This window comes from Lissotriton helveticus, chromosome 12 (genome assembly GCF_964261635.1).
Source record: "Lissotriton helveticus chromosome 12, aLisHel1.1, whole genome shotgun sequence".
Taxonomy (NCBI): domain Eukaryota; kingdom Metazoa; phylum Chordata; class Amphibia; order Caudata; family Salamandridae; genus Lissotriton; species Lissotriton helveticus.
In genome coordinates this window covers 548,862,576-548,886,828 of record NC_136073.1, presented here as the reverse complement: position 1 = coordinate 548,886,828, position 24,253 = coordinate 548,862,576, and the positions used below count along the sequence as shown (strand labels likewise).

The following is a 24,253-nucleotide window of genomic DNA, read 5'->3' as shown; positions in this document are numbered from 1 at the left end:
TGAGACAAAGATAAAATCTAATCTACTATTCGATTTCCCAAAGGTAGGTTGTTTTGTAAAATCTGAGGGAAGTCGACCATTGCACGCTCTGAGGCCATGATCAACTGTTAGCCTCATTAATTGAACCGCCAGAGTGCTACAGGGGACATAGTTCAGGGTGTCAAGCTGGGGGATATTATATGCTTGGTCTTCCTCTTGAAATATATCTGAGATCCCATGAATCGGTTCAAAATTGCAGTTTAGATCGCCCCCTAGTATTACAGGAGTTTCGCCCACCACCCTTTTCATGAAAGTATCCAGGATTTCCAGGGTGGGCGAGACTTTAGAGTACCCTATTGGTCTATTATAAACATTAATAATGTAATATTCACCCCCATTGGTAGATACAATTTTTAGAGCCAGAATATCTGGGGTTCCTGTATCTATAACCTCAGCTCTTATAGTTAAGGTGATTTTGAGCCATATGAGCAATCCCCCACAAGGCCTTCCCCTGCCGGACTGAGTGGCCTTGATACCAAAAGTTTTGTAACCCATCCTGTGCGGGATATCCAATGCCCAAGTTTCCTGCAATAGGCAGAAATCTCTGGTGTCAATGTAATCTGCCCATTCTGGGTCTTTCAGATTTTTGCCCACTCCAGCGATATTCCATGACAGGAAAATCAATTGAGGGGTTGGCTCAGTACTAGGAGGATCTGGTTCAGCATTAAAGACCGGTGGTACCAAGGGGGGAACTGCACTATCTTGCTGTGGGTCGACTATGAACGATACCTTGGGTGGGGGACTAGTCATAGCAACAGCGCATTCCTCAGCATTATCAATATGTGCTAATATCGGGTTTGGATAACTTTCCATGTGTCCGTGATTATAATCAGACATTACAAGGGGGCTTACAGGGGGCCCTGACATCGGAGTTGCAGAGGCCATTAATTCTACATTAACCGTTGCTTGCCTTGTAAGTCAGTCTACCTCCTCAAGGCAGCTGAACCTATTCTGGGTGGGTAGACCATTCCAGCACATAGAAGAATCTTGGTAATTGGAGGAATAAGTCCTCCAAGGATTGCGCTGTACCAATGACCAACCATCATACAGGGGTTTTTTAGGGGGTGGAGGATAGAAAAAGGACAGAAGTCTAGGAATTACACAGGAACCTTCCCCATTGGGACAAGAGCAAATATAACGTGCTGTATGGGGGTCCTCGAAGGTCACCACTACACAATCTCCAACCACAGATTTCTTTGTAGGGCCCACCCAAGGAACACGTCGTACCATCAGCACTCTACTCTTCCTACCATTGGGAATTGCACGGTTTGCATTGAGCCAGTGCATTGTTTTGTTCTTCAAAGACCAATGGTTCTCGTGATGGCCATTTTCAAGCTCTGGAACGCCCGTCAAGACAACCACGTAGTCGTTTGCCTCTGGGGGAAGATCGATATACCCCCCTCTGAAATTATTCTTTTCAGATGTACCCCGGGGATACTGTTGATGAAATTCTGTCGGCCGTTGTTTAGGAGGGGGAACTACAGTAGGGTTTGAGGTAAGTTTAGTACAAGGACGGGAAGGGACAGCAGGTTGAGGTGCAACAATTTGATTCACGCCCACTGATCGTGGTTTCGGAACTGGACGTTCAGGTGGAGGTATAGGTAAAGGAGAGTTAGATACCTGTGGAATCGGATCCTCTACCCCAATGCCCTGATTTTCTAGACTTCTCAAGCCAAGAGTAGCCAAGGCTATGATGCTTTTCTCCATTTCCAACAAACTGTTTTCGATGGAGGAGAGTCTATGTGCAAGGGGGGAGAGTAATTTCTTAAGTGTTTCCCAAACCATGCTTATGAATTCCCCGTCCTTCCCTTCCTTCCCTATCTGATCCTCAACAGTTAAACCCCCTTCCTGAGGGGTAATAAGGTTTTTAGCAGATAGTGACACACCCTTGGCACCCTCTACGTGTATCTGTTCCTTAGGAATAATCCCTTCGATCGTTTTAGAGATTTGCGTAGGGGGCAGTTTTGGTTTTTGCACAGCTCTTGCCCTTTTTCCATAATAAGCATACCGGGAAATCTTTTTCCTTTTTAGGGAGGTGCCCAAATCTAGATTAGATCTTGAAGAATTAAAAATTACAGGGTCAGGGAAATTAGAACTATTGACCTGCGTGTCAGCAGAAGGTTTTACAATTGCTGGATTAAAAAAGTTAAAAGATACATTTTTCACGGGGGACAATACAGGTGGAATTGTGTCACCGGCATCTTCAATAGACTCTGCAGCCTGTGAAACAAGCTGTAGAGTTGGAACCTGGTGAACCTCTGCCTGCAGGACTAATGATTTAAGAGTGGCAGGTCTATCCGGGGTGACAGTAGTTGCAATATGCCCCAGTGAAGATTTTTTCGAGGCAGTAATTACCTCTGATAATCTTCTTGCGGCTGCCAGTTCAAGAGAAACACGGGACTGTAACTTAAAAATTTCCTCATCAATTGCCTGATTAGTACGGGTGATAAAATCATCCATTGGGCCACTGATTGAAGTGTTTCCCTTGCCAGTCTTGCTACGGGTTATCCTAACTGACATGTTCATAAACAGTGAAAACCCAAATACAACCTTCTATGGATCAAAAAAATTTCTAACAACACCAACCACAGTTGAACAGTTTCCCCGGATAGGCGAAGGAGGGTAGGCCAGTCCAGTCCTCGAACGGCCTCAAACGGCCCAGTCTTTGCCCTGTCTTCGCCCGGGCTGCGTCCCGCGCTGCGGGAGGCGGAAGCTGTAATATAGGGGGAGTGGGGGGCGGGCCAGCAGGGAGAGCGGACCGGAAGCTCTCCGTCGGTCTAGCAGGGACTTCTGGGAAATGAAGTCCCTGCACGCTCGCAGCCCCGCTGACGCCTCGCGCCCTCAGCCGCCTTACCGCCACAGAAAGGTGCCCAGTTGGTCCGGTGTCCGCAGCCTGTAAAGCGGCACCCGCGGAGCGGGTGCGGCGAAGAGTGGGCTAAAAACGCTGGTAGAAGGTGAGGTGAGCTAAGACTCCGCCGTGCTCTGCTTTGTCAATTAAAAAGAAATGCTGCCGCTGGTTCAAGAATAATGTCCCATCTGAACCCTGTTGGAGATTCCTCTTAAGCACCTCAAGGGCGGGGGGCGGGGGGCGGGCCAGCAGGGAGAGCGGACCGGAAGCTCTCCGTCGGTCTAGCAGGGACTTCTGGGAAATGAAGTCCCTGCACGCTCGCAGCCCCGCTGACGCCTCGCGCCCTCAGCCGCCTTACCGCCACAGAAAGGTGCCCAGTTGGTCCGGTGTCCGCAGCCTGTGAAGCGGCACCCGCGGAGCGGGTGCGGCGAAGAGTGGGCTAAAAACGCTGGTAGAAGGTGAGGTGAGCTAAGACTCCGCCGTGCTCTGCTTTGTCAATTAAAAAGAAATGCTGCCGCTGGTTCAAGAATAATGCCTATATGCTGTCTCCTCCCCGTCACAGCATTTCCATCTAAAAGGACAGCCATTGTGGCCTGTAGTTACCATTGCTAAAGGTTCCTATTGCTGGCCAAATCATACATTTCAAGTATGTCCCTTTAAAGTACTATGCCAGATGTTACAACCATAAGAACATAATATAATCCTAACACGAGGTCTGTCGATAAACCACATTATAACAGTGCTTTCTTATCCTAAATGCTGTGCTATCATTCTGTTTCATGATTCCACCACAAGGGAAAGACATTTTTCTATAGGTAACATTGGGATGCGGGGAAACGAGATGTCCTATCATTCCATCTGCTTTTTGATGTAAATCCTGTGGTGGAGAGAAGAGAGCATATAGGCATTAGCATTTTGTCAGTGGTAGATAGTCACACTGATTGTCACTTTATGTAAGTAACAATGCCCAGTCAGGGCTTAATTTAATTCATGTGTTTGAATGATCATGTAGTGAACATATACATTCAAAGAAAAATCCCTACAGGCTCAATAATATGAAAAGGTCCTCCCCTTTTTAAAGTGATAGTAGCACCTTGCACATATAAGATATTCTAAATTATTAGTATGCTGATTTATTTATCAATTGAATATATTTGATTGAAACATGAAATGAATCATCGAATGCGTTTTACAACGACGATTGATGCAATAGTACATAGAAATAAGTCAATTTTCTATTGTGATAAAGAACAATTTTTAAATTGGGAAAAAGTATGTGGAATGCTGGCTTTGACAAAGGACAGAATGGCCAAAACACATTTGTCAGCCACAGTGAAAATATATAATAAAATAATTAATATATTTGGACTCGTGTGTGCGCTACGAACTTCATGGTACGAAGGAATCTGAAGCAATTGAATCACGGTCCACCAACGCGAAGTAGCAGCACCCGCATGGAGCGTGAGCGGGAGTTTTTGGTGGAGGTTTTGAACATATATATATATATATATATATATATATATATATATATATGTAATCCAAAGTGCCTTGTGCTTGGGAGAGCACGCAACGGCGCTCGAGTGAAATGCAGTCTGCCTTTGTCAACCTTAATTTATCCATTCGCCAACGCGTTTCGAGGTGATGACCTCTTCTTCTAGGGCAGCATTTACAACATCCGAGGCTCGCATTGTTAATTAATGTTTCCGGTTTTATTTGCTTTTCACCTGTTCTTAAGAGGGCGTATCTACAGTTCAACATTTTGCGGTGCATAGTGGGACACTGAGTCCTTAAATGCGACCAATGATAGTCTTTCAATTGTTGTTGCATATTTAAAAACTCATTATTTCCTTAGTAGGATAGGTGTATTTAGACAGGCTTGTATTTGGCATGTAGAGTGTCGTGCCACGCAGATTCTGATAGTTCAGATATATGGCTACTTGGAGCACAATGAACTTTGCACAACCATACCCAATGGAGGGCTGAAAATAAGGAAAGAATAGTGAACCACGAGTACCATAAGGCACTGCAAGACACTGGAGGCGTTCCACCGGGGGGCGAACCTTTAAACAGAGTGCATTTCCTGTGGTTTCACTATTATCTGCTTATTAAAGGATGCAAGCTCCGTTGTTGGTGTGCGGCTGATCTCTTTCTGCAAGGAAGATGTTGTGGCAATGTTTAACGGTGTGGGTCCACCACAGCAACGTACCTCCAGAAAGTGCGCCATTGTCTGCCCGCAGTTGAACCCCTGTTGTGTACCGCGGAAGCGAAAAGGGCAGGCAGGTGACGCCAAAGACCGACTTAGGCATGGACCTCGGCAAGCCTCGAAAATGGGCTACTTGGGGCACAACGAACTTTGAATTTTAAAAAACCAAGGTAAAACTAACTTCTAACCATACCCAATGGAGGGCTGAAAATAAAGAAAGAATAGTGAACCACGAGTACCATAAGGCACTGCAAGCCACTGGAGGCGTTCCACTGAGGGGCGAACTTTTAAACAGAGTGCATTTCCTGTGGTTTCACTATTATCTGCTTATTAAAGGTTGCAAGCTCCGTTGTTGGTGTGCGGCTGATCCCTTTCTGCGAGGAAGATGTTGTGGCAATATATATATATATATATATATATATATATATATATATATATATATATATATATATATATTTATATATATATATATAAAGAAGAAGGAGAGAACTCTGGGTAGTTCTCAAGTTTAGGTGGAAAGCCGCTCCTGTTAGACAACTCGCAACACCAGCGACACTCTAGATCTGCTCACCTCAAATGTCTGTTTTTCTTTCAAAGTCTTTAAGCATAGAATTAGCACAGTGCTATCCACGCTGAGATAGAAAAGGAAAAGTCTTTTGCCATTTCTACAGCAAAGTCTTTAAGCATAGGACTATCACAGTGCTGTCTTTGCGAGCTGTAAAATGACAAAATCCATTTATCACTCCAAGCACAGTATTACAGCTTTGAATTGGTAAAATACCAACTCAAGCCAACCTGAAATGAGTAAAAGCAATCCCTGACACAGTGTTTCGCTCTAATTAGAGCTCTTCAGAGAGGTATAGTTTTGTCCAGACACAAGGGAGCACCCAGAATATTACTCAAAACAAAACCCTTTCAGGCATAGAGTGACACATAAATTATGCAAAAAAGAAGGAGAGAACTCTGGGTAGTTCTCAAGTTTAGGTGGAAAGCCGCTCCTGTTAGTGCACTCTCAACACCAGCGACACTCTAGATCTGCTCACCTCAAATGTCTGTTTTTCTATCAAAGTCTTTAAGCATAGAATTAGCACAGTGCTATCCACGCCGAGATAGAAAAGGACAAAGTCTTTAGCCATTTCTACGGCAAAGTCTTTGTGCATAGGACTAGCACAGTGCTGTCTTTGCGAGCCGTATAATGACAAAAGCCATTTATCACTCCATGCACAATATTACAGCTTTGAATTGGTAAAATACCAACTCAAGCCAACCTGAAATGAGTAAAAGCAACCCCTGACACAGAGTTTTGCTCTAAATAGAGCTCTTCAAAGCGGTATAGCTTTGTCCAGACACAAGGGAGCACCCAGTATAAGTCAAAACAAAACCCTTTCAGGCATAGAGTGACATATAAATTATACAAAAAAGAAGGTGAGAACTCTGGGTAGTTCTCAAGTGTAGGTGGAAAGTCGCTCCTGTTAGAGCACTCTCAACACCAGCGACACTCTAGATCTGCTCACCTCAAATGTCTGTTTTTCTATCAAAGTCTTTAAGCATAGAATTAACACAGTGCTATCCACGCCGAGATAGAAAAGGACAAAGTCTTTTGCCATTTCTACAGCAACGTTTTTAAGCATAGGACTAGCACAGTGCTGTCTTTGGGAGCTGTAAAACGACAAACGCCATTTATCACTCCAGGCACAGTATTACAGCTTTGAATCGGTAAAATACCCACTCAAGCCAACCTGAAATGAGTAAAAGCAACCCCTGACACAGTGTTGTGCTCTAATTAGAGCTCTTCAAAGAGGTATAGCTTTGTCCAGACACAAGGGAGCACCCAGTATAAGTCAAAACAAAACCCTTTCAGGCATAGAGTGATGCATAAATTATGCAAAAAAGAAGGAGAGAACTCTGGGTAGTTCTCAACTTTAGGTGGAAAACCGCTCCTGTTAGAGCACTCTCAACACCAGCGACACTCTAGATCTGCTCACCTCAAATGTCTGTTTTTCTATCAAAGTCTTTAAGCATAGAGTTAGCACAGTGCTATCCATGTCGAGATAGAAAAGGACAAAGTCTTTTGCCATTTCTACAGCAAAGTCTTTAAGCATAGGACTAGCACAGTGCTGTCTTTGCCGAGCTGTAAAATGACAAAAGCCATTTATCACTCCAGGCACAGTATTACAGCTTTGAATTGGTAAAATACCATCTCAAGCCAACCTGAAATGAGTAAAAGCAACCCCTGACACAGTGTTTTGCTCTAATTAGAGCTCTTCAGAGCGGTATAGCTTTGTCCAGACACAAGGGAGCACCCAGTATAAATCAAAACAAAACCCTTTCAGGCATGGAGTGACGCATAAATTATGCAAAAAAGAAGGAGAGAACTCTGGGTAGTTCTCAAGTTTAGGTGGAAAGCTGCTCCTGTTAGAGCACTCACAACACCAGCAAAACTCTAAATCTGCTCACCCCAAATGTCTGTTTTTCTATCAAAGTCTTTAAGCATAGAATTAGCACAGTGCTATCCACGCCAAGATAGAAAAGGACAAAGTTGTTTGCCATTTCTACACCAAAGTCTTTAAGCACTTTGCTGTAAAAACCAAAGGAGTAATGTTATAGCTAAATGGGAATGTCTATTAAATAATACCATTTTAAACACTGAAATGCGCCAGTTTTAGTTAACTGACTTATCAATAACATTCGACCCCTCCATGTACTGCTTATGACCTCACATATTACATCCTTCATGACATGTTCAATGACATAATTGATGACAATACTAATGCCATCTCGAATTACATCATTGATGAGATCACTGATAATGTCACTGATGGCATAATTTTTGCTGCCTAACACATGTACCTGTTGTATTTCACCCTGAAGTACTGAAGGGTCAGGAGCTCATTCAGATTCGGTTGATACAAAATAGTAAACAGGCCTACAGGCAAATAAGAATTGTGTTATTCAATGGAGAAAAGCTTACCTCACTCGGAAAGGATTTCCCATCTACAGTGTGCTCCGATCCGTGGTTACGCTCAGTACCCCAGTGGAAATGAAATTGTTTCAGTCGGTAGGGAACTTCAAGTGGACCCCCACTTATCACTGGAAAAAAACAAGAAGTTTTTTTAAAACCAAAAGGGTGCCCAGACTTAAAACAAATCAGGCTGCACTGAAGAATACCTTGCAAGGACCTGGACTATAACCCCATAATTTAAATGCAAGATGAGCATAGATTGTGTCTCTGTGCTGACTGCCTAGGGCTTCAGTATGAGGTCCCACTATCTCCACGCTGAGGCTACCATCAAAATTAGAAATTACCTGGGGAATATGAAATCCTAGTCTGAATACCCTGGCAATTCTTCCTTTTCCCCAGCATTTCACTCTGAAACTTGCATTGGAGTCTGTAGATGAATCACCTCCGATTTGTGAAGTTACTGCCAATGTTGGGATCCTGGTTAGGTTTGTAACTCCTCTATTGAAGACCAAACAGGGCCTGAGCACAAAAGAAACGCTTCAAAGGGGAAACCGCCTTTTAAGGGTAAACGGTAGACACATATGAGAGGGGCTGCTCTTTTGCCCTGGTAGACAGGTTGGCGTGGGGGACAGAGAGCGGGAAGCAGTTGCCAAGCCATCAGGAATACTAGGGCACTTGTAGGCATACGGCCAGTATGTTATATCGAGTTGCATGAAGTCATTTTCTATGCCATTGTGGGCAATGTTAATTAAAGGGGAACTTGGATTAAAGTTTTATTTCTAAAAAAAAAGCATACTGTAACAATGTTAATGTGAAAGTCTGTGTTTTCTCCACTTTATAGCTCGTTTACACTGCCCAAATTTGTATTTTCTCTTTTTATTAGTGGAAAGGGCAAGCTTATTTTCTTTTTTCTTGCTGCTTTGCTTTTCTGACTAACTTTACCTGCCTGCAGCTTTCGTTCTGAAGGATACATCCTAAACTCTTGTCAAGTTATAGAAGTATTTGAAGACTGTTTTTATTTGCTTTGTAGGTCTCCATTTAGGTCTTCTTGTCTCTAGTACGTTAAAATATGGGAGTTCATGCATATGTTTTCTTGCTCTCCCTTGAGTGCTGCTTCGTGTTGCTTCCCCCCTCCCTCAAGAGCATTTCTATTCGTCTGGCTTTCTTTTTTTGTATTTAAATCCTACACTTGCTCTTCTTCTGATCTTTCCCGCCCTCTACTACTGTTCACACTGCTCACTGGTGTCCACATCTTTCCCCTTGCCACCCCCTTCAGTTCCCCTTCCACCCCTTCTTGCTGTGTTCTTTATATATATATATATATATATATATATATATATATATATATATATATATATATATATATATATATATATATATATATATATATCTTTCTTGGATGGTCTGGCTGCCGCAATTTGTGCTTTCACACATAGGTTTTAATGTAGTGGTAAGGTGAGAGAAAACTAAAATGACTTCTGCAATGTGCACGCATACGTGGTTCCAAATGCACGTGCACACATCATCAGGATGAAAACATGTGCCTCACCAGGCATGCATGCTCATATATAATTGTGCTTTTTTCCCAATGCCAAACAGAACCAGCAACAACCAAATTCAGTCAGTCAGCAAAGCCAAAAGGTGAGACAGACGGAGGAAAGCATTGATATCAGTTTTATTAAATCTCTTCTCTGTCAGAGATGTTTCTGATGGACTATCAGGCCTTTTCTCTGTCTTGGAATGTTAGAGAATGCAAATAATGATAGAATGATTAAAACATTTTGGAAACATTTTGTGTGTCCGAGTTCGTGGCTCTCAACACCCTACCCCGACTTCAGGCAATTAGCATACTCCTACTCCCTCATGATTTCACCAAGGTCATCCTACCCCCACAAAGCAACTACAATGACTAGAAAATGAAGTCGTTTTGAGAAGCTGGTAATGTAGGCTGTCTGGACGGTGGCCACGAAAGTGCATACCAGATGGGCAACAGGAGACGGGGGAAGGATGAAGTCTATGGGCCAAACAGGGCTGCCGCATGCCAGATTACAAGTTTTTCGTGGTCTGGCGGGCATGCTGCGGGCGTGGCAGTACTCCAGCAGTGCCTCTCGAAGCCACCATTGTATGCCTTAAAAAGGTACCGCCGCAGGACCGCCACAGCGCATTACAGCATTGCATGGACTGTGAAGTGCATGCTGTGCTGGAACTGGGGGTGCATGGATACAGGGGGGCACAACATGTGACCCCCTGCATGCACCTCATGCATCGGGTATGAGAGGGCCCTGCACCACCATGGAGGAAGAACCTCCATGACACTGCTGGTGGTTCTGAAACTCGTAATATGCATGGCGGTGCCGCATCAGCACCGCCAGCATATTGTGAGCTCCTGACCACCAAAGGACCACCAGGGAACACGGTTCCCTGGCAGTTGTAGCAGTGCAATGACGGTCCGACTGCCAAAGTGGTAATACGGCGGTCGGACCGCCAGTGTATCGGTGGCTGGACCACTACCACCATCGGGGCCCCAGAAGTCTGGCATTCCTCGGACCTCCAGACTCGTAATCAGGCCCTAAGATTGGATAGTTGAGGAGGTAACACATATAGGTGTAGTGGAGCGCTTTTTGTGAGCCAAGGAGGAACCAGCAGATGTGGGTAAAGGCAGAGATCAACAATGGGGTGGTTTCCACGGTCCTCTTCAAGCAAGAGATCTGACCTGGAGAGTTCATTGTTGATCGACGCAGGAGCCAGGGAGGGATGGAATTGGAACTCAGGTGGAGCAGGAGAAGCTGTGTCTAGACAGCCCCCTAGAAACAATGAGCTGTCCCTACCTACTGGAGGCAAACAAAAGGAAATGGGTTCATATTAGGAAGCGGTATCGTTGGAAGAGAGTCCCCTCTCCCCTGGAACCAGAAGGAAGGAAAGGGAACACCTGGGTCTCGCATAGAAGTGAGATTACAAGAGTCAATTCCCCTACAACTATTTAGGTGAATTTCGATAGAGAAGGAAACCTCATGAAAACACCTAATGTCATCATTCAATGCTAATGTCAACATTTGCAGTGAAGACTCCATCTCTCTGCGTTGAAAGACCAAGACACAAACTAAAGAAGACCCTCTCAGTTAGATGTTTCATGAGTTTATGGGCAAGAGGCATAAAAGGCATAAGGGATGAAGTATATAAAGCCAGCTCAGACTTCAATCACCAATTGATGCTTGGGAAATACTGTGCCATAGTGATGTCTCCAACTTGCTTCTAAGTCGATAAATATAAGTGTATATGTACGCGAGCCGACGGGGAATGAGAGGCTTAGGTTCAGACCCCAGATGCAGTTTAAATCTATATTACATACATTGCTGTCCCGGCCGTTTCAGTCCACATTATGTATATTTGCTTGAACTTAGTGTTCATTGTACATAAAGCGCATTGTTCTCTCTGCTCTAATGCATAGATTCATCAAGCTTAAATCCACTCGCAAAGGGGCAGATTCTCAGAATCTGCCCCTTTGCGACCGGTATTTTTGCATTTGGGATGCATCATCCCAAATGCAAAAATCGCAATTTAAGAAATCTCAAAATTGCGATTTCTTAAATTGCTATTGCATTTAAGGAATCTCAAATTGAGATTCCTTAAATGCAATGCATCAAAGTTAAAAAATTAACGATTTCGCTAATAGGGGGCGCAAATTACCATGAAGTTGAACTTCATGGTAATTTGCAAAAACTTTGAAAAATGCACTAAAGTGAATTTTTCAAAGTTTCATGTTGCACACACACATGCCGTAAGGGCATGCGTGTGCGCAACATATGTGCACCGAACAATTTCAGGGGTTCAACAGGGTGTCCTTTGGACACCCCTGCACCCTTGAAATTGCAATCTCAATTTGCGATTCGCTATTTGCGATTGGCAAAGTGAGATTGTCTTCCCATTCATTCCTATGGGCCTCTAGGCCTATAGGAATGAATGGGGAGGTATTCCCTAATTGCGACTCGTAATTTACGAGTCGCAATTAAGGAATTTTAAGAAATTGCAATTTTTAGGGCAATTTCTTGATGCATTGCATTTTGCAATTCCTTATTTGCGATTCCTTATTTTTCGCAAATAAGGAATCGCAAAATGTATGTTTGATATATCTGGGGGTTAGTCTTTATGAAAAGAGGTCATTGTAAGTGACCAATGTTGATTTTTTAAAGGTCCACACTTGAGTCGAGAAGATTACCCCTGAAGGTTCATGGCGTCACAAGATGCTATTCTCACTGATCCCTGCCCTCTTCCTGCTCCTTTTGACTCCCCCACCCCTCTACTTTCTGACCAGTCACTCTCCAGTGATACCCCAGTCTCATGGGGAAGATCTCTTTGTACAAAAGATCCTTTCTGAGCCCCATATCTTTCTCTCTCCAGCTATTGCTCATCACTCATGTCCCCTCTCAGGGGTTTGAACCGCCCTAAGTGTTATATAATAAAGGACTATACAAATAACTAGCTTAACGGGGCATTATTTAGGTCCTGCATTTGAACCCTCCTCAGTGTACAACATATTCTACATGTGATTTGTCTTATGAGCAGGCACAAAGGCGCTTGTTGTGTCTACACTGGGAGCCCTTACAGGCACGGAGAAGCCTAACTCAGCAGGCAGGCCTCAGGTCACCCAAGCTGAGATGGTATTTGCTGATACCCACTTGTGTTGCCTGGGTGGAAAAACTCTGCTTCCATCTGGAGTTTGAGCCGGTTTTCATTTTAGCCTTGGAGTATAATTCCACTGTTATGTCAGGATGTAAGCAGAGCAGATCCCAGGGATTCAACGTATAATACTCAGGGCTTTAAGTCAAATGAAAAACTAATGGGGTCTCTCAAAGAGGCGTGGCTGATGTAATTAGGGCGTGGCTTAAAAACACCTCAGCTAAAAATCTGCCCTTAGCATAGAGTGGGAAACAACCTTCACAACGCACCTTTTACAATGCACTACCATTACAACAAAACTTTTACAACACAACATCCATTACATCGCATGCCATTACAATGCAACCATTACAACGCATGACACTACAATGCATACCACTACAACGTATGTCATTACAAAGTAGTCATTACAACGTATACCATTACACCGCATACCATTACAACGCATAGTACCCTTACACTATCCAACACTTACCCTACTGTTGCACCCCCTGGAGTTAGAATAGTAATTTTAACCCCTACACTATCCAACACTTACCCTACTGTTGCACCCCCCTGGAGTTAGAATAGTAATTTTACCCCTATACCATCCAATACTTACCATACATGCAATGTAATGTTATGTGTTGTAATGGTATGCCTTGTAAAGGTAGTATGCGTTGTAATGGAATGCGTTGTAAAGGTAGTTTTTAAAAATTTGTTGTAATGGCATGCGTTGAAAAGAATGCGTTGTAATGGATGTTGCGTTGCAAAAATGCGTTGTAAAGGTTTGCGTTGTAAAAGTAGGCGTTGTAACGTCATACATCCCATAGAGTGCCACCTGACTGGTACTTTGCTGTTTCTGTCATTGCATCCAGATATTAAATACAAGTAACATTTTACCTATTGGCTTTGTCAATGGTTGTTAGTTACATAAGATAAATAAGCAACAACTATGCTTCGTTGTATATAATACTGAAAATGCTTCAGTTCTGAAATGAGGCTGTGAAAGAACTATAACGAGTCTCTTTGAAGTTACATCAAAGGCAGTTAAGGGTGGTACTGCTGCAGTTTAGATTTTTATTTCACCCTGAAGGGTGCGGACAAAAATGGAGCGCCCGATAGAGACGCCGTCTCAGCACCTGCTTTTCAGAACTGCCGGGGCTGAGCACCAGGTGGACCTGGCTCACTTAAAGCCCTGATAATACTATTGGGTTTCCCATCTGTGATACATTGCTGCTGTACTTCTTTGGAAGTTTGACTCCGCCCAGCTTGCCCCTCTGTTATGCTACACAGGACTGCCCGGCTCCTCCCCACATTTTGTGTTGAGTCCCTGTGGTAGGAAGCAGCGTTCAGTGTCTTGGCTGTGGACCTATAAGGATTCCATTCACATAGTGCTAGTGTCCTCATTACAAATTGACACCAAGGAGATGTGGCCTAACAGCAGAGCCGACCTTCGAACTAGGAAACCAGATTTGAATCCCAGTTTCAGCTCAACATCCTGTGATTCTTGGCAAATCACTTAGGGCCATATGTATCAAGCCTTTTGCGAATCGCAAAGGCCGAAATTCGCAGAATTTCGGCCTTTGCGAATCGCAAAAGGCCTTTTTGCATGTTTTGGTATGTATGATACATTCGCAAAATAAGGAATAGCAAAGATTTGCGATTCCTTATTTTGCCATAGCATTTAAGGAATCGCAATTTTGTGATTCCTTAAATGCTATGTATGTAGCATTTTTGGGCTGCGAATTATGGTTAAGAATTTGCAAATTACCACCAACTTGTAGTTGATGGTAACTTGCGAATTCTTCAAAAAATGCACAATTTGGCATTTTTAAAGGTGGCATGTGATGCACACACATGCCCATAGGGCATGTATGTGAGCCATATGCACACACATGTACATTTCAGGGGTGCAGCAGGGTGTCTTTGAGACACCCCTGCACCCTTGAAATAATTCTCAAATTGCGATTAGCAAATTGCGAATTCGCAATTTGAGAATTATTTCGCAATCATTCCCATGGGCCTCCTGGCCCATAGGAATGCATTGGAAATTATTCCTTAATTGCGAATTCGCAAAAGGCGAATTCGCAATTAAGGAAGATTAAGGAATCGCTAAAAAAAAGCGAATTTCTTCATACATACCATTTTGCGATTCCTAAATAGCGATTCCTTAAGAATCGCTATTTAGGAATCGCAAAAGGGTTTGTTGATACATATGGCCCATAATCTCCACATGGCTCAGAATGTATAACGTCTGGCTTTCACGTAGAGTGCTACAATACACCAGGGCCAAATGTGCGCTATATAAAACTGCAAAACAAATGTCATCATTGGGAGGCGATGTGGACTTGTGGGAAGATCTGCTGACTGGGGAACCAGGTTTTAATCCTAGCTTAGACTCACCAAACTGTGATTCTGGGCAAATCACAATGTCCCTGTACCTTAATAATACATATGTGTAACATTCTCAGGCCGTATTATGTATATGGTGCACTTTACATGTTCGCCATGCTGCACCTTTCAATGCGCCAGGTGCAAATCAGGACAGTGCGCTGTATTACAAAGAATGTGTTGCCCAAAGGGCAGCCGCAAACTCGTGATGCCCTTGGGGCAGTGCATTCAAGTGAAATACAGAGTGGCTGCTTCAAAGCCGCTCCGTGCTTTCACAATGCAGGTTGCATGCAGCTTGCACTTTGAAGAGGGGAGAGTAATCCCCTTGCAGGTGGGTGGTGTAAGTGAATGCACCTACCTGCAGTGGGATTTGTGGGGGGGTCTATGGGACCCCCTTTCTCCCCACCAGAAGGTTGTTTTTAGGAGGCGCACTGAAAGTGCGCCACCTTTTTGTGGCGCATATTCAATGCGTCTCCTAAACGCATGTTTGCCTCTACGCCCACGTCCCTAAAATGGCACAGGCGTAGTGGCAAAGCGATTCCTTCATTTGCATTGGGCCGTGCCCCCATGGAAATGAAACTCCGTCTTATGATATCGCTGGTGCTGTATTACAGAAGGGGACACACATGCATCTGCCGCCCCGCTAGGGGGGCCGCACGGCGCTCCCATGCTTGTGACGGAACTGCTCCGTCACGAGCCTCGGGTGCGCTGTGCTTGCGACGGAGCGGTTCCGTCACGGCCACGCCCGCTCAATAGAACGCGCCGCACAGGCACAAAATCAGCGCCGCGCAGGCGCGCCGTGGCGGAACCACTCCGTCACCAGCACAGCGCGACCGAGGCTGGTGACGGAGCGGTTCAGTCACCAGCATGGAAGGGGTTAAGGTTTGTGCCAAAAAACCAACCAGTGTTCAAATATCTCAAACAGTCAAAAAACTGCTACTTTCCAGGTTTTCCAAATCACAGATTGTATCTGTGACACTACCATGTAATCGGCCCCTCGACATCCCCCCCCACCCCCCACCCCCAACCACCACAATCCCCCACCCCCCGTGGGACTATTGCTCTTTACCTGAGGGGCTCAATGGCTTATTATAGTGTCTCCCCACCACACACATTGCATCAGTTCTGATTACTGTTATTCCTTATTGCCCTCCAGAGTCAGCCTTTCCTCGTGCTTGCTTTCTATTAGCAGGGCTTAGCACCACCACTTACATGTCTGGCAACCCTCGGCCCTAATTCGTGGTTTGCGGGCCTAGCGCGGGCCTAAGGGAACAATTGTGGTGAAGAGATGGCGACGATATTTAAGTCTGATTGCGCATTTAAGAACCACACCAGTGCTCAAAAACACGACTAATAAATACCTGCAGCTATTAGGGTTGCCACCTTTCTCATTTGTTTACGTTTTGCTGTTCTGGAAGGACCAAGACCTGGTAGGTGAAAAATAATTTGTCTAACACTTTCAGCATTTTTTAATAACATGGTAAATACCGGCCCAGTGCGACCCTGCCGCCTGTCATTCAACAAACGCTCTTTGGTGTTCAGAAAATGTAATTGCTAAACTGCGAGTTAACCAAGGACATAATATTCATCTCACGTCGCCACATCCTCTGTGCCTGTACCCTCCAATAATATCATATAAAAAAAAAATTACAATTAGCATGTCGATGAAAACTCAAATCAAGCGACAGTAAGGGGCAGATGTATCATCCGTTTTTTTTGTCGCAAACGCTGCGAATCGCACAATAGCAGCGTTTGCGACAAAAAAAATGGGATTTGGAATGTATCCTGCAAAAAGCCTCGCAATATTAAGGAATCGCAAATTTTGCGATTCCTTAATATTGCGAGGCTTTTAAGAAATGGCAAATTGCGATTTCTGAATTGAAATGTATTAAGCATTTCAGTGTTGCGATTTTTGACTAAGAATTTGCAAATTACCACCAACTTGTAGTTGGTGGTAATTGGCAAATTCTTTTCAAAATGCACTTTTTTTAAATTCTAAAGGTGCCATATGACGCTCATACATGCCCTTAGGGCATGTATGTGCGCCATATGCACACACATGTCAAATTCAGGGGTGCAGCAGGGTGTCCTTAAGACACCCTTGCACCCTTGAAATTATTCTCAATTTGCGATTAGCAAATTGCTAATCGCAAATTGAGAATAATTTCACATTCATTCCTATGGGCCTCCTGGCCCATAGAAATGAATGGGAAATTATTCCTTAATTGCGATTAGCAATTTGCTAATCCCAATTAAGGAATTTTAAGAAATCGCTAAAAAATAGCGAATTTCTACATACATACCATTTTGCACTTCTCAAATAGCGATTCCTTAAAAATCGCTATTTGAGAAGTGCAAAATGGTATCTTGATTCATCTGCCCCTTAATTCACACAACAAAATACTTGTACCCATGGAGCGTTATAAATCACGCCACACATTTAGTGTCATCCCTCAGACATTTCAGACACAGAAATCGCACACCCATAGGTCGCTGAGGACACCCCCCCCAACCCCCCACCAGAGGCGGATCAGTGCACAACGTCCAAAACACATGCTGAGGCTAAGCTCAGGCGGAATTCAAATGGAAAATTTGCAAGTTAAAAATCTTGCCCCCACATGCATCATCCCGGCCGTTTGCGAATGCTAAATTGCGAAAAATAGCGAAACGCAATTTCGAATTCGCAAAACGGGATGCATGATTAATTTCTAATAATATTAGCGATTCGGTAAAATTCACATTTTTTACCGAATCGCTAATATTATGCGACTTCTAATTTGGTAATTCGCATTTCCCATTGATTCCTATGGCCCAAAAGGCCCATAGGAATCAATGGAAATTGCAAATTCGCAATTTAGAATTTGCACAATCTTCATGCATTCCATGGGTGCAGGGGGGGGCCAAAGGACCCCCGCCTGCACCCCTGAAATGTATTTTTAAGTGGATGTTTCACACACACATGTCCTATGGACATGTGTGTCTGTAACATGCAAGTTTTAAAAATGCATTTTTTTACTTTTTTAACAATTTTCGCAAATTAACACGAGGGTCAACCTCGTGTTAATTTGCACTTCCAATTTTCAAATTCGCTATTTTTTTTAAAATGATGCATTGCATTTAAGGAATCGCACAAATGCGATTCCTTAAATGCATTCGCAATTATTAGAAATGCTAATAATAGCGAATTATGCACAACAGTTTGATGCATCCCAAAAACGGATTTTGCATTCGCAAACGGACGATTTTTCCGAATCGCACCGTTTGCGAATGAAAAAAACGTTGATGCATGTGGGGGTTGGTACGGCATTGTTGATGAAAAATCAAACATTCGCTACACGGAAGCCATTCTAACTACTTATTGAGATGCACTGCCCATTACTCACCACCTTCCTCAAACAGCTGTAGTGATCAGAAGAATCAATGGGTTTTACCTTTCTGTGTCTATGGGAAGATGTGTTTGTACATGTGACCCTTAATGCAATGCTTTGTATTCTCACTGCATACTACATGGCTATAGCTGCACAGAAAGACACGTATAGACTTGGAGAGTTATATAACTAGCTAAGGGTACTGTGATGTGCACAATGTCAGAACAGCCACACGTGTCCCTCTGGATAGGATCTGGGCTGGTTGTAAATTCATGATAAATACAAGTTTTACGAATGAACCACAATAGAGGGGGGTGGAGCGGAACTGTTCAACGCAGTCCAGCACACAACCTCCCTGGAATGACAAATCAAATTGGTGTGCTGTTCCGCCGTGCGACCAACAGCTTACCTTAACCTATGGTACACTAATATCCACCGATCTCGAGGGTTCCTTATTTCAAGGCGGCAATAGCCCTCACCCACCTAGGTGACATGACTCATCATCGGGCTAGCTCCTCCCTGGATCGGCACGGCAATAGCCAGTGGGCTCCCACATACTGGGGCTCTTTGTCGGAGATCCTATTTTCTCTCACCCTGGGCTGGTATTTGCCAGAGCTCAGATCGCTGCCCTAATTTGGGTGCTTTTAAGAGTAGTTGGCTGTAGGAAGGTGGAGTATTATGTAGTGATGCTGGTTAAGCTTCGCTATGCAAAACTCTCACACTACCCCAAATATGGTCCTTGGATTCACAATAATAAATCCTTAGCTCAGTCCTGGTAGAGTGGCAAAGAGCAGTCAGGCTTTACTAGAGTAACATGTGTTAAGCATTGCAGAGTACCAACATTGACAAAAGGTAATCGACACGACTCAAAAGAAATCGGACACCAATTTATAAAAATAAGGCAGATTTATATATAAATTTAGACACCAAAATGAAGTAAGTCAGATAAGTATAACCGGTGTTATGAATTTTTGAAGCAAAATTAAATCAGAGCAAGACAATATTGCAAAACGTTATCATTACGGTCAATGTGAAAAGCACTAGTGGCAATCGGTAACTTGCAGGTCGAGTTGCATAGAACCCAAGGAAGATAAAGCTGATGCGAGTCCCAGAACCAAGCCAAGACAGTAAGTAAAATTTTTCCTGGCTCAAGAAGCCCGAGTGCAGAGCTGTCCTGGCTGTCTTTGGTGCTGAAGCAGGAGCCACAGGGTAGCTGATTTTTTACTTACACGTGTTGGTGGGAAAAGGGTACAAAATGTCAACAACAAAGCGACTGCTGATGTCAGATGTAGGTTTTACGGTGTTCCCTCAAGGTGCAGTATCGACTAAAGGTGGTGGTTGCCAGACTTGGCGCCAACAAGCCTTGGCAGTGGTAAGCTCAGTAGAAAGTTATTTCAACATCTGGGAAAAAACGATAGCCACCTTAAACTTGCGGGAGGTCAGGACTACTTTTCCCACAATGCACTGGACCATCAACTTTTGGGCGATCCTTCGGAGGGCCCGATGGGCAGCGATTCTTTGATTCCGGTATGTTGCTTTTATCTGCGGTGTGCAGGGGACTAGTACCACTAGTGCAGGGGAGTCTGGTGTTGCCTTTGGCTCTCAAAGGGGTCCCTCTGTTTGGGGAGATAGTTTTTATATCCACCTTTGCTTTGTGCAGATCCTGCAGTCGCAGACGTGGGTGTCTTATTTCACCTTTGTTGCAAATCAGATCAGAACTGACGTACTAGTGTCAGGGTAGCTCTAAAATCCTAGCTTTAGGGGTGTTAGGGGAGTGGGTGACAGTGGCCAATGGGCTACTAGCCCCAACGGCTAATAGCCCTTGAGGTGACCACTTCTGTGTGTGTGTGTGCGTGTATCACCTTTTCTAGCTAGAACCCTCTATCGTGTCACTTTGAAAAATGGAAGAAACCCGTTTTTAGCTGGACAGACCAGGTAGGCCATCCTGGAGGTGTGGCTAGCCTTCTGGGAGTGTACAGCTCCTGAATACCTAATTTTACCACTGGTCCAGGTAAAAATGTGCCTGGGGGCAGGGGGAAGGTTGTTTCCTCTTTTGGGAGGCAGCCTGGTTGCATATCACAGATGGGGAAGGCTTTGAAGCTTATCGCCTTGATGTGCCACTTTACCAGCTATCCCGCCAGGGAGGGAGATTTGTTCTCCTTCCCTCTCTAGGCCATTGTTTCTGACTCCTGGGAGAGTTCACACCTTCTGGCAGGGGGTCAGATTTCTGTCTTGGCAGCAGCAGCTGCAGACTGGCAACTAGAGCACAGGAGAGGCTGGGCAACCAGGTGGGCAACCTCTCAGATAGCCACCTGGATGCATGTCACATTGTCCTCCGCATGAAAATCGTATCAGGGGTTATGAGACATGTGGTTTGATGCCAAACATGACATATTTCAGCCATATCATAGTGGAGCTGGCGACCTCAAGTTCGCCAGGATGTCAGCCATGTTATCCTATGGTCCGCTTATCACTTATTGTAGCCTTTAATGGTAAAACCCACTATAGGTACATACACACTTGCACTTATATGTCCACGACTTTAATATTACGCACCCTGCCTCCTGGGCTTAGGAGTCAGGGTGCCAATGCCCTTAGGGGTTACTGGCATATATTAGAAATAGTGCATAGACTTTGCCACACATGGTGAGGGCAAAGTTGATTTCCACTGCTCCTGCAGTCTGCAATGGCAGGAGTGTTGTCATCATCTTACTTGGGTCACTCTGGGTGATACAAACAGTTCTTCAGGCCCTGGTGACCCCTTTACCTCCCATGTCCTGGGTACGCTAGAACCATATGCTAGGGACTTATAAGGTGGTTAAAGTCCTTGCCCAATGGGTTTTCAAATTCACAAGTATCAGTTTTAGGGAGAGAGCACTGGCAATAGGTCCTGGGAAGCAGGCTCCAGTGCAATTTCAGAGTTATAACCATCAGCATCGGAGCAGAACTTGGTGAAGTTGGACCATACAAAAAGGGCACTTTCCTACAGTGGTAGATTGGTTGAATGGTTAAAGTTGGCTGCGGGCACCCCCTTAGCAGTGTTTATTGCAGGCAAGTGTCTGTGTCAAGATTAAAAACAAGACTGCACCAAACAGGTGTAGTGAAGATCTCTTGGTTATGTTCAGGCGGGTCAAAACGTTTCATGCCCAAAAGAGCCAGAGGGGTCTAAGTATTTCATCAGTACCATAAATAAAAACCTAATGTTCTCAATACGAAATATCAAAAGGAATATTCAAAGTTTCATGGTGCCCCTTGACCTGAACAAATAGGACAGAAAACAATACAAATATAAAAAAAGATTCTGGGGTCGATTAGGATGGCGGACGGAAGAGCCACCGCGGCCCGTGAGTAGGCGGAAAAAGCCTTTTCCGTGTCCGCCTGCCGCGGAAACTCCGTCCGCCATATCAGGATAGGAAAACGTGTCAAATTTCCGTCCGCGACGGAAAAGCACGCTCCGCCGGCCAACTACACACGACCACGCGGCGGACGGAACACATCCGGACGCTCCGCCGTACGCACTGACGTCTAAGACCGTCCCCCAAATCAAGATGGCGGAAAACACACATAAAACCGCAGCGGAAAAACAACCTGTCTTAACACAGCGGAATCCCCACAGCGAACATAGGTGACACAGCCGAGATACCCACCGCAAGCTGACCACCACCATGGACCCGGCGCTACACGCTTTCCCGATGCTCTTCGCGATCCACCATGTCCTAGTCATGGCCTACTATGGACGACGACGCAGGTAAGGTACAAACCATTGGCTGTCTGGAGGGGAATACCAGCAAGGGACGTGACGTAGGGAGGGGGAGTGTCATGTTACCGAAACCACTGATGAGAAGCATATACGAATACACATTTGCAGTACGCAAGCAGGAATGACAACGACAGACCACGAGACTTGATAGACTACCTTTATTGTCCAAAATAGGGGTCAAATCACAGTGTATGCGTGAGCATGGGCAAAGTGGGCACCAGAGCAGGTACAACATAGCAGGTAACGAGAGGGCAGCATGCAGTATCAGAGCATCAACAGGGCATTGTGCAGTACAGAGCAGGTACATCACAGCAGGTAACGAGAGGGCAGCATGCAGTATCAGAGCATCAACAGGGCATTGTGCAGTACAGAGCAGGTACATCACAGCAGGTAACGAGAGGGCAGCATGCAGTATCAGAGCAACAACAGGGCATTGTGCAGTACAGAGCAGGTACATCACAGCAGGTAACGAGAGGGCAGTATGCAGTATCAGAGCATCAACAGGGCATTGTGCAGTACAGAGCAGGTACATCAGAGGCAGCACGTGAGAGGGGCAAAGTGCATCAACAGTCCATTGCACAGAACAGGCCCATCAGAGGCAGCACGTGAGAGGGGCAAAGTGCATCAACAGTCCATTGCACAGAACAGGCCCATCAGAGGCAGCACGTGAGAGGGCAAAGTGCATCAACAGTCCATTGCACAGAACAGGCCCATCAGAGGCAGCACGTCAGAGGGGCAAAGTGCATCAACAGTCCATTGCACAGAACAGGCCCATCAGAGGCAGCACGTGAGAGGGGCAAAGTGCATCAACAGTCCATTGCACAGAACAGGCCCATCAGAGGCAGCACGTGAGAGGGGCAGTATGCAGTATCAGAGCATCAACAGGGCATTGTGCAGTACAGAGCAGGTACATCAGAGCAGGTAACGAGAGGGCAGCATGCAGTATCAGAGCATCAACAGGGCATTGTGCAGTACAGAGCAGGTACATCAGAGCAGGTAACGAGAGGGCAGCATGCAGTATCAGAGCATCAACAGGGCATTGTGCAGTACAGAGCAGGTACATCACAGCAGGTAACGAGAGGGCAGCATGCAGTATCAGAGCATCAACAGGGCATTGTGCAGTACAGAGCAGGTACATCAGAGGCAGCACAACTACGTGTCCCTACCAACCCGTCACAGGGACCACAAGAGTGCCACGCAGTTCTCAATGGACACACCATGTGAAGTAACATTTGAGTGAAGTGTACAGCACCTCACATCACAGAATCAGGGGGACTGCGTGAACTACCTGCCTCGGACACACTGGCAGCACCAGCAACAGGAGTGTGAGACACAGCCACAGCCCGAGTGACACACACATGGGCCACGGACCCAGACACACTGGCAGCACCAGCAACAGGAGTGTGAGACACAGCCACAGCCCGAGTGACACACACATGGGCCACGGACCCAGACACACTGGCAGCACCAGCAACAGGAGTGTGAGACACAGCCACAGCCCGAGTGACACACACATGGGCCACGGACCCAGACACACTGGCAGCACCAGCAACAGGAGTGTGAGACACAGCCACAGATGTAGTCACTGACACGTGAGCCACTGACCCAGACAGACTGCCAGCACCAGAAACAGGAGTGTGCAACACAGCCACAGATCTCCTAACTGACACGTGAGCCATAGACCCACATACCCTGCCAGGATCTGCAACAGGAGAGGGCACAACTGACACTGTGCCACCATCTGATACATGAGAGTCAACTGCACCAGCGCCACTGGGACAACTGAAATGATGAGCCACAGGGCTGTATGGGCCAGGAGGCAGGGTGGGCCTGGGAGCTGGGGATAGCTCACCTAGAGCCAAATCGGGGTTGGCAGGTGTCAATGGTGTGTGTCTGCGTTTCTTAGGGAGGTGTGAGTGCACCCTGGACAGGACAGGACTGCCAAGTGGTGGGGACTCCAAAGAATCACCACCCAGCATAGGTGGAGCAACTGCTGCCGGGGATCTGGTTTCGGGGGACGTGC

The 24,253-nt window shown here is 45.3% G+C and overlaps 1 protein-coding gene across 1 annotated transcript in view; it reads right to left on the bottom strand.

Annotated features, from left to right (window-relative positions):
* The window catches only part of CA7 (carbonic anhydrase 7), a 201,138-nt gene that overhangs the window by 77,675 nt on the left and 99,210 nt on the right, over positions 1–24,253 (bottom strand). The window contains exon 3 of the mRNA XM_078671640.1: positions 8,062–8,180. Within this exon, the coding sequence (XP_078527766.1) occupies positions 8,062–8,180 (119 nt within the window). The remainder of the gene's footprint in view (positions 1–8,061; positions 8,181–24,253) is intronic.